Source organism: Carassius gibelio, chromosome A25 (genome assembly GCF_023724105.1).
Source record: "Carassius gibelio isolate Cgi1373 ecotype wild population from Czech Republic chromosome A25, carGib1.2-hapl.c, whole genome shotgun sequence".
Taxonomy (NCBI): Eukaryota; Metazoa; Chordata; class Actinopteri; order Cypriniformes; family Cyprinidae; genus Carassius; species Carassius gibelio.
In genome coordinates, this window is record NC_068395.1 from 18,111,058 (window position 1) to 18,132,314 (window position 21,257).

The 21,257-nt window shown below is 40.5% G+C and overlaps 1 protein-coding gene across 1 annotated transcript; it reads right to left on the reverse strand.

The window, feature by feature from the left end:
• Positions 1-771: 771 nt before the first annotated feature.
• Positions 772-3,815, reverse strand: LOC127947409 (GTPase IMAP family member 7-like). The gene is made up of 2 exons (XM_052544518.1): positions 3,526-3,815; positions 772-1,442 (listed from the first exon to the last, which is right to left on the reverse strand). The coding sequence occupies exons 1-2, from the start codon at positions 3,671-3,673 to the stop codon at positions 826-828; spliced, it is 765 nt and encodes a 254-aa protein (XP_052400478.1). The 5' UTR covers positions 3,674-3,815; the 3' UTR covers positions 772-825.
• Between the last annotated feature and the right edge of the window lie 17,442 nt (positions 3,816-21,257).

A 21,257-nucleotide genomic window follows, 5' to 3' on the forward strand; every position in this document is an offset into this window, starting at 1 on the left:
AGCTTGATAAACAGAGACGACTTTGGTAGCTGATACGCTGGAGCTTCTTCCTGTTATAGCGTCCTGTGTTTCACACTGCACATGCTCAGAACGCCTACATGCAATTCAGCGAAAATTACAGCTGTTTGGAAATGCATATGCATTTTTACTTGGTTTTACTGGCACTTGAAGCCTTCAGAACGTGAAAATATCGATCCTAAAGTATTGTGGCAGAGCAAATGAACACCTCCAAAAAACAAGAGTGCCCAGAGTGCTGCTTATGTGATGGTGGCGCATGTTTGTGTTTCTGAGTTCATTCTTTCGAGTTTCTCTATGCATAATTTCATAGATATGTGGCTATATTTAACTACTGGTTCACCTAAAACTCTTACACTATCTGTAGCTAAATGGCATGGTTTGATATAGTGCTCAGGTAAATTTGATCTAAGTAAAAGTTTAACTTTTGAAATTCAGAAAAAAAAGAACCACATATTGATGAATCAATACATGAAAATTATGTATCTGTGTCCTGTTATTTATCTTTTGGTATGCATTTCAGGAAAAAAAAAATGGTTAGGATTCAGGTGTAATTGCAAATAGTGATTAATCATGATTAATCCACTGAAAATTCTGATTAATTTGATTAAAATTTTTAATCATTTGACAGCCCTAATATATATATATATATATATATATATATACTTGCAATTTCACACACATTACAAAGTAGCAATCTGTGCACATACAGTACCTTTAAGCAACTCTTTAAGGATTTGTCTTTGTTTGCTCACATTCAACTTGTTAGTACTTGCGATTTTGATCTTCTTTTCAAGCTCAGTGACTGGATCACTCATTAGTTCTGGAACATAATAACAACCACTGTTCTCCATCACCATTTTTTTCAATTTTTTCAAGGAGTTCCACAACTTGTGTGTTGTTATTGTGCTGTTTACAATTTAAAACATGATATCTGTTTCCACATTTTTCCATCAGCCACTCAATGCGTCCTTCTTCTGTCTTCATACGTTCCTCAATGGTTGTATTGCCAAGCCAGTCTCCTCGAGTGAACAGCACAATTGTATGATTCCAGACATTTTCCCCAAAAAGTCTCATATGTTCCTCCACAGCAGTTTGGTAAGACTTGTTAAAAGCTGTGGCAACGGGAACAGTTAACAAAATAGCATGTGGTCCAGAAGGGCATAGATACACACTACTTCTAATTTCAAGTTTGTCCATCTCTGATGTGTTTTCAAGAGGACTGTTATAGTACCAGCCTGGAGTGTCGACCACTGTTAGCTGTCGGCCATGTACTTTAGCACGACCAATGGCACAGCGCACTGTTGTTCTTGAATCATCAACTTCAAAAGCTTCTTCCCCCAGAATGATGTTGCCTGCAGAACTTCTTGCAGCCCAAGAAGCTCCAACTATCACAGTCCTTATATCAGACAGATGTTGTTGCACAACTAAATAAGGACCATATTTAAGATTATAGCATCACATTATCAACAGTAAATATACATTATATTTTTTATATACAGCACATTGAGTCTTAACTTCTATAATAGACAATTCAGTAACACGTTCTTTGAAGCCCACATTTATAATACATTATAAAGGTATTCTTAAGGCATTAAAATCACTGAATAATGCACTATATAAAAAAACGTATAATATGTTTTTATCATCTCATAAATAATCAAGAGGAATTTTAATATCTTTTTTATTTGTGGTTATCGCTTTTAAAAGTATGATGATTGTCAACACACAGTGAACATGTTGCATTCACTTAAGTTACAATGGATTATATTTCCCATAGTTGTATTATAATTTTCATATCTTGCCATTGTATAAGATCTGCCCAATCATTTTGTACAGTACATCTAATTAGTGTTTTTACTGTAAAATGACAAATACAAAGTCTTCTTTATAAAAAGGCTTTATTATGTGGTCTTATTATTTATAAAAAGTATGGTTGCACTTTATTTTACAGTACGTGTACTAACATGTACTTATAGTGTACTTACAGTGTATTTATCTAAGAAAATTCTGGTAATACAAGGTAACTACATGGGGTAGGGTTAGGTTTAGGGGTAGGTTCAGGGTTAGTACCTAGTTATTACATAGTTATTGTTATAATTATAATAAGTACATAGTATGTACATGAGGAACAGGACTGTAAAATAAAGTGCTACCAAAAGTATTTTAAAGTTTGCTTTAAGTAACTTCACTTTACTTAAGCAGACAAAGACAGCTTATAATAATAATAATAATGAATTTTCCTCAAACAGCCATAAAATAAGTTTTCAGATCAGATGAATGCGTACACAATTGTTTTGAACTATTTTAATTGTAATATATGGTTATTTTGATGGTACGATTTGGACAACTGTTAATACATTTCTTTGCTACTACTACAACTAGCAGTCATTGAATTATTAGTAGTATATCTGCTAAATATCTGCTAACACTTCATTTTGGTGGTGCCCCAACAAGACATTCTACTGACTATTAGCAATTTTGCAAGTACGTCAGTTTATTCTACCAACCCTTACCTTAAGTTAAATCTATATACAATACTCTAAATGAGAGTTAGTTTGAATGTAGTTACAAAGTTGCTTATAGTCAATGGATCAATCGTGGGCCAGGTGTCTCATCTGGTTGCCTGTTGGCGGCAACATTGCTCAACAGTTGCCCCATGTATCATCAGCCTAAGGGGACCATAAAAATAAAATGTAATGTAATATCAAAAAAAAAAACAAAAAAAAAATGGTTACACTTTATTTCAATAGTCCATTTTAGACATTCTACTAACTATAAGTAACTTTGTAACTACATGTCAACTAATTCTCATTAATTTGCAACAATATGTCTACTCACTCTCAGAGTAGACTGTTAGGGTAGGTTTAGGGTTAGTGTAAGTTGACAAAGAAAGTGTTAGAAGATATTAAGGAGACAGTCTACTAATACTCTACTAACTGCTAATTGACATGTAGTTGCAAAGTTACTTACTGTTAGCAGAATGTTTAAAGTGTTACTACAAAAACATTTGAAAGCATTACAACTAATCTTAAACTAGTTCACAGCATTATTAAATTAGCATTAACCTCACAGGAAACACTCAAAAACCACACGACTCCTAACCACTCACAAGATATTGTGCAGATCTTATATAAACAATGTCACGATATGAGATATTTCATTATAAATGAAGTGGATTTAGTACATTTCATTTATAAAAATGATTCTGATTCTGATTGTCTTCTCTTCTGATTCTGATTCTGATAAATGAAATGGATTTAATATGGTATTAATTGTGTATTATATACATAAACTCTTACATTTTATAAACACAAACGCATAAGTATAACGATGTATTATAATTTATGTTGTTATTATTTAAGAGATGATTCAACATATTATAAGGCTTTTTATAATGCATTATACATTCATTATAATGACCTAAGAATACCCTTATAATTTATTATCAATATGGGCTTCATAAAAAGTGTTAGCTATAATTACAATGCAATTTATTTATTTTTTTACCTCTGTTGTCCGCTTGAAGTTTAGTCGTTTGTTTTCCTTCAATGAGTATTTTTTGTTTGTCTCTTTCCTGTGTTGTTTTTTCTTTCTGAATCAATGCAGATATGCTTTGGCTGATTTTAAGACATTGGTCCTTGTTTTGTGCCACCATTTTCTCGATCTTTTCCAGCAGTGTGATCACTTGAGTGTTGTCACTCTGGTTGTTAATATTAAGAATGTGGTATCTGTTGTGACACCTCCCTAATAGCTGTTGGAGATCTGGCCATTTTCTGACCTTGTTTTTCAAAGAGCTCTCATCACATGGTTCAGTAGAAGTGAACAACACAATAATGTGTTTCCAGACTTCATTAGACAAAAACTTAATTTGTTGTTCCAGAGTAATTCTATAGATATTTGGAAATGCTAAATCAACAGGTATGACCAGAAGGAAGGCGTGAGGTCCAGGAGGACATAAGGTTGGGCTTCTTAGAATTTCCAGTCTATCAAACTGTGGAGTATTTTCTATATTATAATGCCACCACCAGCCTGGTGTGTCAACCACAGTCAGATGTCTTCCGTGCACGTCTCCTGTAGCTTGAACAGATTGTGCAGTTCTTCTACTAATATCAAAAGCAATTCTCCCCAAAATTATGTTTCCTGCTGAACTTTTTCCACTTGCTTCTTTCCCCCCCAACTCTCGACCCCCAATCATTAATATTCTTATCTAAGATAGTCTTGTATCTAAAAAAAAAAAAGTTATGTATTTGAATATTCTTCTTTCATGAATTTGTTTAAAAAAACAGTTAATTGTAAGCAAACGGAAAGTACACAAAAAGAGGATTTGAAAACTTACTGGATACAGAGGTACAGTCTTCCATTGTCCTGTTTTCTTACAATTTATTTTTATTTTATTTCTTTATTTCTTTATTTTTGTCTTTGCTATAGTTTCTAAATGTTGTTACTGCTGCTGAACATTAACATTATTTTACAAGACATAAACCAAACAAAAATGCATTGTTGTCATGTACAGCAGTGTTGGATCTGTATATACTTCTACCAGCTCACATTATTTTTAAGCAAGCCTTTGTAACAGATCCCTGAACTATGAAAAAAGAAGTATAAAACTATAAATTTGTCAAATAGCTTGTTTTTTGTCCGTCTAAACACGAACCTGTCTTTCCGTCTGGTGTTAAATGAAAGCGAAACAGTTGTTGAAGCTAGGGTTGCCAGGTCCAATAAATTTTTCACCCCATTGACAGATCAAGAAGAAACCCAGTTTTCCCCCTTGTCCAATCAGAGTCAACTACTGGATTCCCACAAAGGGGAAAGGTTACCACTTAACTCTGATACAAATACTTCTAGGTACAGCATATGTGTTAAAGTAATGCCTTGTATCTTCTCTTCTCTTCTCTTCTCTTCTCGCGAGATGTAGGAGAATGGTGGAGGGTGTGGTGCCGGAACATGGAGTTACGGTGAAAAGTGTGCTATTAGCAGTGGGAGAACAAATCGGTTGCGAAAACATATCTTATGCTTCTAGGATGAACAAAGCGGTTGTTGTTTTTCTTAAAGAGGAGCGACTTGTTGCGAAACTTATTGAGAGTGGCGTTGTGATTAATGGAGGTTTCTGTCCAATCCTCCCTTTGGCTACGTTAACGACTAAGATGATTATTCCGAATGTGCCGCCGTTTATTCCCGATGACGTTATTGAGAGAGAACTCGTTAGGTTTGGAAGAATCGCGAGCCCGTTAAAAATCATATCACTGGGTTGTAAAAGTTCGGAACTGAAACATGTGATGTCATTTCGACAACAAGTCTTCATGTTTTTAAAAGAGCCAACGCTGGACATATCGTTTTGGGTCATGGAAGAAGGTTAGTCATTTATGATTTATACTTTTACAGCTGGTTTAAAGTGCTTTGAGTGTGGTGACGTAGGCCACAAACGAACTGCTTGTCCTCATAGAGTTCAAGTGAACATGAATGAGGAGGATAACGTTGATAATGTAGTATCTGATGTAAATGAGCCGACTGGAGACAATAGTCAAATAGAATGAACGGAAACGGTAACCGAACAGGCTGTAGCTGAAGTACATGAGAGTGATAATGAAGGAATTGTGGTTCAGGAAAATGCAGTACAAGATGAAAGTCAGTTTATAGTTGTACACAATGATATGGATGAGAATTTTTTGAGTCTTGCGACTGCGAGCACTAGCGAGGCTGGAATGTTTAATCAGAAAATGGAATGTACTGTAGAAGGTCTACTAGAGGATGAAAATAAGGCAGATATGAGGGATGAGGATACATACTCACAAATGTCAGGTTTTTCAGAAGCATGTTCTCAAATGGAAGAGGGTAATTTTTATTCTCTACAAGAGATAAATTATTTTCTGGATGAGACATTCGGAAGAGCAGTAGAAATTAGTGACTTTTTCCCAGATATTGAGAAATTTGTGAAATCTGTGGTTAAATTACAGCGTACTGTTGGGTTGGACGAACTGAATGAAAAAAAGAGATTTAGATTGAGGAAACTGCTTACAAAATTAAGAAAGCGTAAAGGTCCATCTTCAACATCCATCCATCCATCCATCATCTTCCGCTTATCCGGGGCCGGGTCGCGGGGGCAACAGTCTAAGCAGAGACGCCCAGACTTCCCTCTCCCTAGCCACTTCTTCCAGCTCTTCCGGGGGGACCCCGAGGCGTTCCCAGGCCAGCCCAGTCCCTCCAGCGTGTCCTAGGTCTTCCCCGGGGCCTCCTCCCGGTGAGACGTGCCTGGAACACCTCCCTGGGAAGGCTTCCAGGAGGCATCCGAAATAGATGCCCGAGCCACCTCAGCTGGCTCCTCTCGATGTGGAGGAGCAACGGCTCTACTCTGAGCTCCTCCCGAGTGACCGAGCTTCTCACCTTATCTCTAAGGGAGCGCCCAGCCACCCGACGGAGAAAGCTCATTTCGGCCGCCTGTATCCGGGATCTTGTCCTTTCGGTCATGACCCACAGCTCATGACCATAGGTGAGAGTAGGAACGTAGATTGACCGGTAAATCGAGAGCTTTGCCTTACAGCTCAGCTCCTTCTTCACCACGACAGACCGGTACAGCGACCGCATTACTGCAGAAGCTGCACCGATCCGTCTGTCAATCTCACGTTCCATCCTTCCCTCACTCGTGAACAAGACTCCAAGATACCTAAACTCCTCCACTTGAGGCAGGAACTCTCCACCAACCTGAAGTGGGCAATCCACCCTTTTCCGACTGAGAACCATGGCCTCGGACTTGGAGGTGCTGATTCTCATCCCAGCCGATTCACACTCGGCTGCAAACCGTCCCAATGCACACTGAAGGTCCTGGTCTGAGGATGCCAACACGACAACATCATCTGCAAAAAGCAGCGACGAAATCGTATGGTCCCCAAACCGGACACTCTCCGGCCCTTGGCTGCGCCTAGAAATTCTGTCCATAAAAATTATGAACAGAACCGGTGACAAAGGGCAGCCCTGCCGGAGTCCAACATGCACCAGGAAAAGGTCTGACTTACTGCCGGCAATGCGAACCAAGCTCTTGCTCCGGTCGTACAGGGACCGAACAGCCCTAAGTAGGGAGCCGCCGACCCCATACTCCCGGAGCACCCTCCACAGGATGTCGCGAGGAACACGGTCGAATGCCTTCTCCAAGTCCACAAAACACATGTGGACTGGTTGGGCAAACTCCCATGAACCCTCCAGCACCCTGGAAAGGGTATAGAGCTGGTCCAGTGTTCCACGACCGGGACGAAAACCACACTGTTCCTCCTGGATCCGAGGTTCCACTATCGGCCGAATTCTCCTCTCCAGTACCCTGGCATAGACTTTCCCAGGGAGGCTGAGAAGTGTGATCCCCCTATAGTTGGAACACACTCTCCGGTCCCCCTTCTTGAAAAGAGGGACCACCACCCCGGTCTGCCAGTCCAGAGGTACTGTCCCCAACCGCCATGCGATGTTGCAGAGGCGTGCCAGCCAAGACAGCCCCACAACATCCAGAGACTTGAGGTACTCGGGGCGGATCTCGTCCACCCCCGGTGCCTTGCCACCGAGGAGCTTTTTAACTACCTCGATGACTTCAGCCCGGGTGATGGACGAGTGCCCCTCCGAGTCCCCAGCCACTGCTTCCTCAACGGAACACAAGTCGGTGGGATTGAGAAGATCCTCGAAGTATTCCTTCCACCGCCCGACGATATCCCCAGTTGAGGTCAACAGGTGCCCATCTCTACTGTAAACAGTGTTGGTAGGGCACTGCTTCCCCCTCCTGAGGCGTCGAACAGTTTGCCAGAATCTCTTCGAGGCCAACCGATAGTCCTTCTCCATGGCCTCACCGAACTCCTCCCAGGCCCGAGTTTTTGCCTCCACGACTACCCGGGCTGCAGTCCGCTTGGCCTGCCGGTACCTGTCAGCTGCCTCCGGAGTCCCACAAGCCATCCAGGCCCGATAGGACTCCTTCTTCAGCTTGACAGCATCCCTTACTTCCGGTGTCCACCACCGGGTTCGGGGATTGCCGCCTCGACAGGCACCGGAGACCTCACGGCCACAGCTCCGAGCAGCCGCAGTGACAATGGAGGTGGAGAACATGGTCCACTCGGACTCAATATCTCCAGACTCCCTCGGGATCCGGTCGAAGCTCTGCCGGAGGTGGGAGTTGAAAATCTCTCTGACAGGGGGCTCGGCCAAACGTTCCCAACAGACCCTCACAGTACGTTTGGGTCTGCCGAGTCTGTCCAGCTTCCTCCCCCGCCATCGGATCCAACTCACCACCAGGTGGTGATCAGTTGACAGCTCCGCCCCTCTCTTCACCCGAGTGTCCAAGACATATGGCCGAAGGTCTGATGACACGACCACAAAGTTGATCATCGACCTCCGGCCAAGGGTGTCCTGGTGCCACGTGCACTGATGGACACCCTTATGCTTGAACATGGTGTTCGTTATGGACAAACCGTGGTTAGCACAGAAATCCAATAACAGAACACCGCTCGGGTTCAGGTCAGGGGGGCCGTTCCTCCCAATCACGCCCCTCCAGGTGTCACTGTCACTGCCCAAGTGAGCGTTGAAGTCCCCCAGTAGAACGACGGAGTCTCCAGTCGGAGCACTTTCCAGCACCCCTCCCAGAGACTCCAAGAAGGCCGGGTAGTCCACACTGCCGTTCGGCCCGTAGGCACAAACGACAGTGAGAGACCTATCCCTGACTCGAAGGCGCAGGGAAGCGACCCTCTCGTTCACCGGGGTAAACTCCAACACATGGCGGCTGAGCTGGGGGGCTATTAGCAAACCCACTCCAGCCCTCCGCCTCTCACCATGGGCAACTCCAGAGTGGTAGAGAGTCCAGCCTCTCTCAAGAAGTGTGGTTCCAGAGCCCAAGCTGTGCGTTGAGGTGAGCCCGACTATCTCTAGTCGGTACCTCTCGACCTCCCGCACAATCTCAGGCTCCTTCCCCGCCAACGAGGTGACATTCCACGTCCCTAAAGCCAGATTCCGTGTCCAGAGATCGGGTCGTCGGGGGTCTCGGCTACGACTGTCGCCCGATCCATCTTCAACAAATTAGTAAAATGACTTTGATGCACTGGGTGTTTTTCCTGTCCTGGATTTTTCTGCTTTTTGCTGTCTCTTCCTCTTTTATGAATATGGGGCATATGAGAATAGGCTCTTTTAATATAAATGGAGTGAGAGATCAAAATAAAAGAGCTATACTATCAGAATTTATGAAAATTAGGAAAATAGATATTGTTATGTTACAGGAGACTCATTCTGATAGGTCTAATGAGATAGATTGGGGTTTATGGTGGGAGGGAAAATATGCACTCAGTCATGGGTCTAGCACAAGTGCTGGAGTTGCTATTCTGTTTTCAAAGTTTTTAGCTGTTGAAATTTTCAAAATTGAAGAAGTAGTAGCTGGAAGGGTGTTATTTGTTCATGCAGAGGTTGAAAGAATACAATTTGTATTTATCAATGTCTTTCCACCGAATGTTGGGTCAGAGCGGATTGAGTTATTCTTAAAGATAAAAAGTTACATCTCAAAATATGATAAAAGTGTTTGCATAGTGATGGCGGGAGACTGGAATTGCACTGAAAATTTTAATTTTGATAGGAATAGTGAGGAACCACATTTTCAATCAGGTGTAGTGCTGTCTAAAGTGATTCAAGAGCATGATTTAAATGATGTATGGAGAAATAGGAATAAAGGGATAAAACAGTATACATGGATTAAAGTATATAATAATGAAGTTAAAGGGGCTAGATTAGATAGATTTTATATGAGTACGTTTTTTAATAGTAGAGTGATGGATGCTGCCATTTTTCCTAGTGGTTTTTCAGACCATCATATGATAACTATAGATATAAATAAAAAAAACAACATTTAGATCACAGTATTATTGGCACTTTAATAAAAAATTACTATATAATAGGTTATTTTGTGAGAGCTTTACTCACCTTTGGGAAAATTGGAGGTTACAGAAAAATAATTATGAAACTATAAGTCAGTGGTGGGAGGTTGGGAAGGTGCATATTAAAATTTTCTGTCAAAGTTATCAGTCTCAAGTATCACTTAAAATTAGAGATACTGTGCAGAAATTGCAATCTGAAATGGAAGAAATGGAAAAGATGATGATGGTTAATGAAGAAAGGATTAGTAAAAGTAATGAATTAAGTAAGAATAAGTTAGAATTGAAACATCTCTTACAAGAGCAAGTTAAAAATGCTTTAATAAGGTCACGTTTTTGTTTGTTAAAGATATGGATGCTCCCAGTGCCTATTTTTTTAAACTGGAGAGAAATGTGGTGGAGCATAATCCTATGCTTTATCTAAAATATTCAGATGGGACAATTACGGACAATCCAGATGAACTGAGAAAACTTGCTGTTGGTTTTTACTCTGGTCTTTTTAATGCTGAACAATGTGATGAGGAGAGTGTTGTGGACATCTGCCAAAATCTTCCTAAGTTGCAATCAAAACAGAGAGAAAATCTGGACAGTGACATTACTTTACAAGAGCTCACAGATGCAGTTGAACAACTTTCAGTGGGACGTTCGCCGGGTATTGACGGGATAACTACAGACTTTTATCATCATTTCTGGAAAGTTTTGGGTCAAGATTTTTATGAAGTAACAAAAGAGTGTTTTCAAAATGGCTGTCTTCCAAGTAGCTGCCGAAGAGCAGTATTGTCATTGTTACCTAAAAAAGGGGATTTAGGATTTTTGAAGAACTGGAGACCCGTTTCACTTTTATGTACAGATTATAAAATGCTGGCAAAATGTTTAGCGAATAGGCTGAAAAAAAACTTGGACACAATTATTCATAGTGATCAGACGTATTGTGTACCTGAACGGTCTATAATGGATAATCTTTTTCTTTTAAGAGATGTTGTTGATCTGAGTTTTAAAGAGAATATTAATATGGGGTTTTTGTCTATAGACCAAGAAAAAGCCTTTGATAGGGTCGACCATGGATATCTTTTTAGTGCTTTGAGTAATTTTGGTTTTGGTGAAAAGTTTATTTCTTGGGTAAAATTGTTATATCGAGATGTTTCTTTTCTAATGAAAGTGGGAGGTGGGTTGAGTGCGTCAGTCCCTGTAAAAAGGGGAATTAGGCAAGGATGTCCACTCTCTGGCCAATTATATAGCATTGCAATCGAACCACTTTTAAGACGAATTAGAAGAGATCTTAAAGGTTTTTCAATACCGAATGATTTTAATTGTAATAAAATTGTATTGTCTGCTTATGCAGACGATGTTACTGTTTTTATAAATGGACAGGATGATGTCACCAATCTTACAAAAAGTCTAGAGGTATATGAAAAGGCATCTACTGCAAAAGTTAATTGGAGGAAGTGCGAAGGATATGCAATAGGTCAATGGCTTAATCAAAGGCTTCCAGATTTACCGGGAGGGTTAAAATGGGGGAGGGAAGGTTTTTAAGCTTTGGGTGTTTTTTTTAGGTTCTTCTAAGTTTCAAGGAAAAAATTGGGAGGGAATGCTGGAGAAGGTGGTGGCCCGATTATCTATGTGGCGATGGCTATTACCACACATGTCTTATAAAGGGAGAGTTTTGGTCATAAATAATTTGGCTGCGTCCACACTATGGCACAAGTTAATGGTGGTTGAACCACCAGAAGATTTGGTGACTTCCATTCAAAAGAGATTCGTGGATTTTTTCTGGGACCGCAAACACTGGATTCGTGCTGCACAACTCTATTTGCCTCCCTGTGAAGGAGGACAGGGATTGATAGATATCAAGTGCAGAATTCAAGCATTCAGATTGCTTTCAGCTCAAAAACTTTTGTGTAGGAAAGACTTGGTCTGGACTCGTACTGCTGGTGCAATCTTGCGAAGAATAGAAGGTTTGAATTATGATCTGCATCTTTTTTGGATAAAAATTCAAGAGATGGACTTATCAGAGATCATATCTTTTTATAAATCTGTGTTGGAAGCATGGGCAAAAACTTTCAAGATTAAAAGAGTATTTGAAATCCCGAAATACTGGGTGTTGGAGGAGCCACTGTTCCATAATCCAGTAGATCATGGAATACTATTGTCTTCAAAGAGTGTACAAGAGAACATGCTGAGACAAACTGTACAAAATTAAAAGATTTGATCGCTTCGGAGGGATGGAAGACTGCGGAGGAGATAATGCTTTCCACGGGTCTGCGATCACGACGCCTGGCTATCCGGTTTTTGGAGGAAATACGTTCTTTTTTGCCAGGACATTATAGAGAACTTGTACAAAGAGAGGATCTGAATGAACAGACTGATGTTCCACCTCAGAAACTGCTTATTTTGTCAACTTGTGACACCAGTGTGTTGGAAGAACATCCATCCATAGAGGGCTCTGGAATTTTTGAGACATGGACAGTTGGTTAAATGTCTAAAAAGGTTTTATATAACCTATGTGTTAAGACTGTTCATAAAGAGGCACTGAAAGAGCGGCAGCCATTGAAATGGATAAGGATTTTTGGGCCTAACTTTCCCTTGAGAGATCAGTGGAGGTCCCTGTATAAGTCTCCAATAGAGAGGCGGACTGGGGATTTGCAGTGGAGGCTTATTAACGGGGCAATAGCTACGAACAGATATGTGTCTCACCTGAATCCAGCAGTTAGAGGGGAGTGTGAGTTTTGTGGTGATGAAGAAACTGTGGAACATCTGTTTTTAAATTGTAAACGATTGGATGAGCTTTTTAAAGTTTTGACGGAATGGTTTAGAGGTTTTGGTGAAACCTTTTCAGAATGTGTTTTTGTAGGGGGCATAAAATATAGAATGTCAAAAAGATCATCTTTGGTCTCTTAAACTATGTTTTAGGCACAGCAAAACTGTCCATTTGGAAGACTAGGAAAAATAAACAATTGGTATTGGTGGTTTGCACCCAGTAATAATGTTGAAGGGTTTAATTGCAAATAGATTGAAAATTGAATTTTCTTACTATGTTTTGGTGGGAGATTTAATAACTTTCAGAGAAAATTGGTGTGTAAAGGAAATTTTATGTTGTATTTATGAAGAACAGCTTGTTCTTAATTTTTTAAAAAAGAAACTGTTGTAAGCATGGTTTGGTTTTAACATTTGACAAAAAAATGAAGGCAAGATGTCATGAATGGGGATTTATTCTGATAGTAATGATATATTGAAGGAAAATTGTAATTAATAAAGTTGTGTTAAACCTCTCTTCTCTTCTCTTCTCTTCTCTTGTTCTGTCAACACACAAGAATCAAAATGAGATTAACCAGCACTGGCAACATTACAATGGCTATTCACTTGTTAAGTCTGACGTCACGTAGCATCGCTTCCGTGTCCAAACGCTCTATCAGTTACCACGAGAAAACAACAAAAGGTGCTAATATAAACTCACAATGTGATAGAATACTAGCGAAAACATTATAATCTTAACCTTTAACTCCATACTGAAGTCCCAGATAGCCAGACAATGAAAATCTAAATATAAAAAAATATATAAAAATTATTTGTGTTTTATTTATTTATTTTATTTGTTTGTTTATTTAACAAGGACAGTGCATGGCAATCAGCCATACCAGAATTAGCTACAAGCTAAACTTCATCTGTAGTCCCTGGGCAGGATGATATAACATACGATTAACAATAACATATAAATATACCATAAAACGTCATCACGCAAGTACCCTTTCAGACAACAAAGTTTCACATTCTTAAAAACCCAATAAAACAAAACAACAGAACAAAATAAAATGCAATATTAATAGACACAACAATACAATATTAGGATACCACAGAAAATGAGTTTTTTGAATTTATGATTAATGGGTACATGATTGTATCGATTTCAGCCATAATTTTATTTTATATTTAAAACATGTAAATGAACTGATGTCTCTAATCTCATTTTGTGACACTCGAGTATGGAAGACAGGAGACAAAAGCAAGTAAACAGAGTTTATTAGAATAGATGAGATGATGGAAGGTCGGAGAATGACGCAGGAACCACAATGGCAGCACAGACTGGTGAGTAGAAGAGTTGAGTGCGCTGATGATGATGACGGTGGTGGTAAATCCAAGTGCGGTGATAATAATCCGTGCGTGAAGGTAAAGGTCCAACAGAAACCAGACAGGAGACAAAGCAAGGCAGGAACACACGAATCAGGCATCAGACACGAACCTACAAACAACAATCCCCACTGGATAACGTTAGACCTTAATCCCTCCGGCACAAATAAACGGTTTGCAGGGCACCTGGGCGGAGGCGTTACCCCTTCTAAGGCCGTTCTGACCTTCGATTCGATCTCCCATGTGAGAGTGGAGACCACTAATGTCTCAGGAAAAATACACTCGGGAGTAGACGGGCGTTCGGAATGGTCAAAAATACATGACAAAGAATCGGGTTTGATATTTTTGGAACCCGGGCGGTACGAAATAGTAAAGTCAAAACGTCTGAAAAAAACTGCCCATCGAGCCTGCCTGGAGTTCAACCTTTTGGCGGTGCTAATGTACTCTAAATTCTTGTTGTCAGTCCATACTATAAAAGGAACCCCCGATCCTTCTAACCAGTGTCGCCATTCCTCCAATGACGTTGTTGACGAGTGCCTGGAAGACCGCTGGGGAGTTGGAGACCCCGAAGGGCATAACCAAATATTCAAATATTGCCCTCTAGGGGTGTTAAAAGTGGTCTTCCATTCATCCCCCTCCCTGATCCGAACCAAATGATATGCATTGCGTAAGTCCAGTTTTGTGAAAATTGATGCTCCCTGCAACCTCTCGAAGGCTGAAGACATCAACGGCAAAGGATAAGTATTCTTAACCGTGATGTTGTTCAGTCCTCGGTAATCAATGCAAGGTCGCAGTGATCCATCCTTCTTTCCCACAAAAAAGAACCCCGCCCCCGCAGGAGAAGAGGAAGGGCGGATGAATTTGGAAGCTAGAGAATCAGAAATATATTTCTCCATAGCCTCCCTCTCTGGAACAGAAAGTGAATAAAGTTTTCCCTTAGGCGGAGACTTACCTGACAGTAAATCTATGGCACAGTCGTAAGGACGATGCGGAGGAAGAGAAGCAGCATGAGACTTACTGAACACTTCCTTCAGGTGGAGGTACTCAGCGGGCACGTTAGACAAATCCACCGCCTCCTCCTGTAACTCAGACACAGACACAGACGGACAGGCAGACACTTAACAAGACTCATGAAACTTTTTACACCAGGACAAAATGGAATTAGAGGACCAGTCTATCTTGGGGTTATGGAGGAGGAGCCAAGGATGCCCAAGGACAATGGGTGCCAGGGGAGAGTCGAGTATGTGGAAGGAAATGGTTTCAGAGTGATTGCCAGATGTGATGAGTGTGATGTCTTCAGTAATGTATGAGATGATAGGGAGTTGCTGTCCAGTGAGGGCGTGAACCGTGATGTGGTGCAGGACCTCCGCCTCTCCTTCTCCTCCCGGGAAAGCCGAGCTCGCCCTACCTGCATGGGCTCGTGATCGTAGACGGGGCTGGCCGCGTCCCCGCCACTGAATCGTACATCTGCCGGTCCCCTGGATGGGGTGCTGAGTAGACCCCTCCTCTCCGTCTGTGTCAGACGTGCATCGACCCGTAACGCCAGCTCAATAAGTCCACTGAGGGATGGGGGAAGATCCAGGGCGTAGATCTCCCTCTGGACGCCGTCAGCCAGCCCATGCAGGAACATGTCCCACTGCGCCTCCTCGTTTCCAATGGCACTCTGCCGCCAGGGTCCGGAACTCGATAGAAAAGTCTGAGGACGGATCTCTCGTACTGGCGTAACTCCGCCAGCCTCATGGTCGCCTCCTGTTCTGCGACGGCCCAATCAAAGACCCGCCTCATCTCGGCGGAGAGCACCTGAAACGAGGTGCAGCATGGGTCCTGGTTCTCCCACACTGCTGTCCCCCATAGTGCCGCCCTCCCAGAGAGCAGCGTCAATACGAAGGCCACCTTGGCTCTTTCGTTAGAAAATGTTCTGGGCTGAAGGGAAAAGTGCATGTCACAATGGGTTAGAAATGCTCTACAGTAGTTAGGCTCACCCGAGTATGTCTCCAGGATAGAGAGGGGATAGAGAGGCTTGGTTCTGGCTTGGAGGCGGTCACTGGTGGTATAGGGAGAACAGGCGGTGTGGGTGGCACATCTTCGAAGAAGATGGAATTGTTGGGTGAGCTCGGACACATGCGTCACAAGGGCTTGAACCGCGCGACCAGTGTCGTTAAGACTCCTCTCCTGGGAGTTCATCCTTCGAACACTAGCGCTGAGAAATTCCTCCAGAACAGATGGTTGAGTACTCGCTGCCTCCATGTTGGTCAGATCGTTCTGTGACACTCGAGTATGGAAGACAGGAGACAAAAGCAAGTAAACAGAGTTTATTAGAATAGATGAGATGATGGAAGGTCAGAGAATGACGCAGGAACCACGATGGCAGCACAGACTGGTGAGTAGAAGAGTTGAGTGCGCTGATGATGATGACGGTGGTGGTAAATCCAAGTGCGGTGATAATAATCAGTGCATGAAGGTAAAGGTCCAACAGAAACCAGACAGGAGACAAAGCAAGGCAGGAACACACAAATCAGACATCAGACTCGAACCTACAAACAATGATCTGACAAACAGGAGATGAAAGACAGGGCGTTAAATAGGCAGTTGGAATGAGTAGCACCTGCAACACCCACATGAAACAATCAATATGACATACATGAATACAGCTGGAGACGGTGCATTCACGAACCGTGACACATTTGGGACTGAATTACAGTACTAATAGAGAAGCCTGATCTGCCAAACTCAGTACGTCTGTGCTATACGGCACAGCGACCTCTACTGTTTGCCCTGGTAGTTCTCCGACTATCTGAGAGCAATAATATGAACTCCTTTAATGGGGTGCAGCCAGATTATTAATTACTCTGTAAACTAAACAAACATTGGTAAAGCACATAAAATTGTCAAAAGTCAAGAGTTTGTGCTTTTGGATGATATTGCAGTAGTGATAACCTGATGGCTTTTTATGTAATACTTTGAGAGTTTGTTTATATAGCGTTTGTAGTGGAGCAAGTATTGTTTTTCTGGTTTGTGACCAACTTGTGATGCAGTATGTAAAATGTGAGAAAATCATTGAGTGCATATACAATTTGGCAGCATCTAGAGATAACTGATTACGAATGTGTCTAAAATTTCTCAAATTAAATTTTAACAGTAATACAAACCTGCTTTATATGTTTCTTAAAAGACAACTGTGAATCAAGAGTAACTCCCAGATATTTAAAATGTAACACAAGTATACAGAATTCAGAATTCAGTCAAGTATACAGGGCAGTATACAGAATTCCTAAAAGAATTTGCAGATTTCCTCTCAGACCTTCTAGTTACAGTTCATAAGGCGCTAATCATGGGAGATTTTAATATTCACGTTGATAATGCAAATGATACATTAGGACTTGCGTTTACTGACCTAATAAACTCCTTTGGAGTCAAGCAAAATGTCACCGGGCCCACTCATCGTTTTAATCATACACTAGATTTAATTATATCGCATGGAATCGATCTTACTGCTATAGATATTGTACCTCAAAGTGATGATATTACAGACCATTTCCTTGTATCGTGCATGCTGCGTATAACTGATATTAACTATATGTCGCAGCGATACCGTCTGGGCAGAACTATTGTTTCAGCCACCTAAGAAAGATTCACAAATAACCTGCCTGATCTATCTCAACTGCTATTTGTACCCAAAAATACACATGAATTAGACGAAATTACTGACAACATGGGCACTATTTTCTCTAATACATTAGAAGCTGTTGCCCCAATCAAATTGAAAAACGTTAGAGAAAAACGTACTGTACCATGGTATAACAGTAATACTCACTCTCTCAAGAAAGTAACTCGTAGTCTTGAACGCAAATGGAGAAAAACTAACTTAGAAGTTTTTAGAATTGCATGGAAAAACAGTATGTCCAGCTATAGACAGGCTCTAAAAACTGCTAGGGCAGAGCATATACACAAACTCATTGAAAATAACCAAAACAATCCAAGGTTTTTATTTAGCACAGTGGCTAAGTTAACAAATTACCAGACGCCACCTGATTCAAATATTCCACCAACGTTAAATAGTAATGACTTTATGAATTTCTTCACTGATAAAATAGATAACATTAGAAATACAATAGCGAATGTAGATTCTACAGCATCTAACACTTCAGTTTCATCCATCGCACCCAAAGATAAACTGCAGTGCTTTACAACCATAGGACAGGAAGAGCTAAATAAACGTATCACTGTATCTAAACCAACAACATGTTTATTAGATCCTGTACCCACTAAATTACTGAAAGAGCTGTTACCTGTAGGCGAAGAACCGCTTCTCAATATCATAAACTCGTCGTTATTTTTAGGACACATCCCAAAACCATTCAAGCTGGCGGTTATCAAGCCTCTTATTAAGAAACCAAAACTAGATCCTAGTGTACTGGCAAATTATAGGCCTATTTCAAATCTTCCATTTACGTCTAAAATTTTAGAAAAGGTTGTGTCTGCTCAATTGAGCACCTTCCTACATAAAAATGATCTGTATGAAGAATTTCAGTCAGGTTTTAGGCCCCACCATAGCACAGAAACTGCACTTGTTAAAATTACAAATGACCTGCTCCTTGCGTCAGACCAAGGCTGCATCTCATTTCTAGTCTTACTTGATCTTAGTGCTGCGTTCGACACCATAGATCATGACATACTCATAGATCGATAACAAAACTATACAGGTATTCAAGGGCAGGCTCTAAGATGGTTTAGATCCTACCTGTCTGATCGCTACCATTTTGTTTACTTAAATGGGGAGTCATCTCATTTATCATCAGTAAAATATGGAGTGCCACAAGGATCCGTCCTAGGTCCCCTTCTATTTTCAATATACATGTTGCCCCTTGGTAATATTATTAGAAAATACGGAATTAGCTTCCACTGTTATGCTGATGATACTCAGCTATATATCTCAATGAGACCAGATGAAACTTCCCAATTATCTAAGCTAACAGAGTGTGTTTAAAAATGTAAAAGATTGGATGACAAATAATTTTCTCCAATTAAATTCGGATAAGACAGAGATACTAATTATTGGACCAAAAAACACTACACAGAATCTTGTAGATTACAATTTGCAACTAGACGGATGTACTGTTACTTCCTCTACAGTCAGAAATCTGGGTGTTATATTAGACAGCAATTTGTCTTTTGAAAATCATATTTCCAATGTTACAAAAACTGCATTCTTCCATCTTAGAAACATTGCCAAGCTACGAAACATGTTATCTGTTTCTGATGCAGAAAAGCTAGTTCATGCATTCATGACCTCTAGACTGGACTATTGTAATGCACTTCTAGGTGGTTGTCCTGCTTCTTCAATAAACAAGCTACAGGTCGTCCAAAATACAGCAGCTAGAGTCCTTACGAGGTCAAGAAAATATGATCATATTACCCCAATTTTACAGTCTCTGCACTGGCTACCTATTAAGTTCCGTATCAGTTACAAGTTATCATTACTTACCTATAAGGCCCTAAATGGTTTAGCTCCAGCGTACCTAACTAGCCTTCTACCACGTTACAACCCATCACGCACCCTAAGGTCACAAAACGCTGGACTTTTGGTAGTTCCTAGGATAGCAAAGTCCACTAAAGGAGGTAGAGCTTTCTCACATTTGGCTCCCAAACTCTGGAATAGCCTTCCTGACAATGTTCGGGGTTCAGACACACTCTCTCTGTTTAAATCTAGATTAAAAACACATCTCTTTCGCCAAGCATTCGAATAATGTATCTTTTAAATTGTGAGTGTAGTTGCATCTGATCAAAGTTGCTTTTTTATTCATTAGCTTGGGTAACTAAACTAATTTTACTTTGTTGGATCAGCAGCTATGCTAATGATGTCTCTATTTTGTTTCTATGTTTCGCCACGGGATTTACATCCCGTGGTAACTAGGATTTACACAAGCTCCAGTCTGGATCCAGAACACCTGAAAAGAGATGATGCTGACCCTCAGAGGACCCCAGATGATGCTACCCTGAATCAACAAACAGAACTAACAATTATTGCTAAATGTGTGACTGAATCATATAATAACTTAATTAATAATATTGATAGTTCATCGTCTAGCTGACTACGTCTTGTATTATTATTATTATTATTATTATTATTATTTCTAAAATCCTGTCAAATGTGCACAAACTACTAGCTACTACTAAATATTGTAGAAACATAATTTTCTGTAAAGTTGCTTTGTAACGATTTGTTTTGTAAAAAGCGCTATACAAATAAACTTGAATTGAATTGAATTGAATAACACAATCTGGATTTTTTCCCCATTTACATCAACATCTGGCTGATTTTCTTTTTTTCTTATATAAAAATACATACACGCAGTTTTACTGACGTTTAGCGTCATGCAAGACTCAGAGAGCCAAGTGGCAATTTTTGCCATTGCTGCTGTTAATTTGGTTGCCACTTCATATCTGTCTCTTCCATGTGCCAGAATGACCGTGTCATCTGCATACATTTGGGTGTCAACTTGAGGACATCCTAGTGGTAGATCGTTAACATATAGACTGAATAACAAAGGGCCTAATACTGAGCCTTGCGGGACGCCAACAGAACAGCTACTGAATGATGACATTTTATTCCCAACTCTGGTGCTTTGTCTTCTCATGGTGAGATATGACTCCATCCATTTCATAGCATCATCAGAAAAATTAAAGTTTGACAACTTAGAAAGAAGAACATTATGATTTACTGTATCGAAAGCATTTTTTTTTAAATCCAGAAAAACTGCTCCTACAGCACTCCCACTGTCTAATTTTGATTTGATTTTTTCAACAAAATAACAAGTAGCCATTTCGGTCGAGTAATTTTCCCTAAAACCAAATTGCATTGGATGAAGTATTTGTCCAGAATTTAGAAAGTCGGTTAACAGGTCAGTTACCACTTTTTCTACAATCTTTGATGCCACCGGAAAAATGCTGATAGGTCTATAGTTAGCTACATCAGTAGGTTGCCCTGCCTTGAAAATTGGAACTAACACTGCATTTTTCCAGGCAGCTGGGAAAATTTATTGCTTTATCGATAAATTGACTAGGTGTGTAATTGGGGTGCTAAGGGAGTGAATATTTTTCTTTAAAAATGTTGAATCCCACTTGAATGTGTCCTTTGCCTTTGAGAGCTTTAAAGTGCTTATTGTCTTAGAAATTTTATTTTCAGGAACTTCAGTTCTACCAGAAAGACTCGGGAGATAAAATGATGTACGA

What these genes read in the sequence shown, in the direction of transcription:
- LOC127947409 (XM_052544518.1), bottom strand. Translation starts at nt 3,673, where the DNA reads ATGGTGGCACAAAACAAGGACCAATGTCTTAAAATCAGCCAAAGCATA. An exon ending in ACTTCAAGCGGACAACAGAG is followed by an intron (nt 1,443 to 3,525) that starts GTAAAAAAATAA and finishes GTCCTTATTTAG; the next exon opens with TTGTGCAACAACATCTGTCT.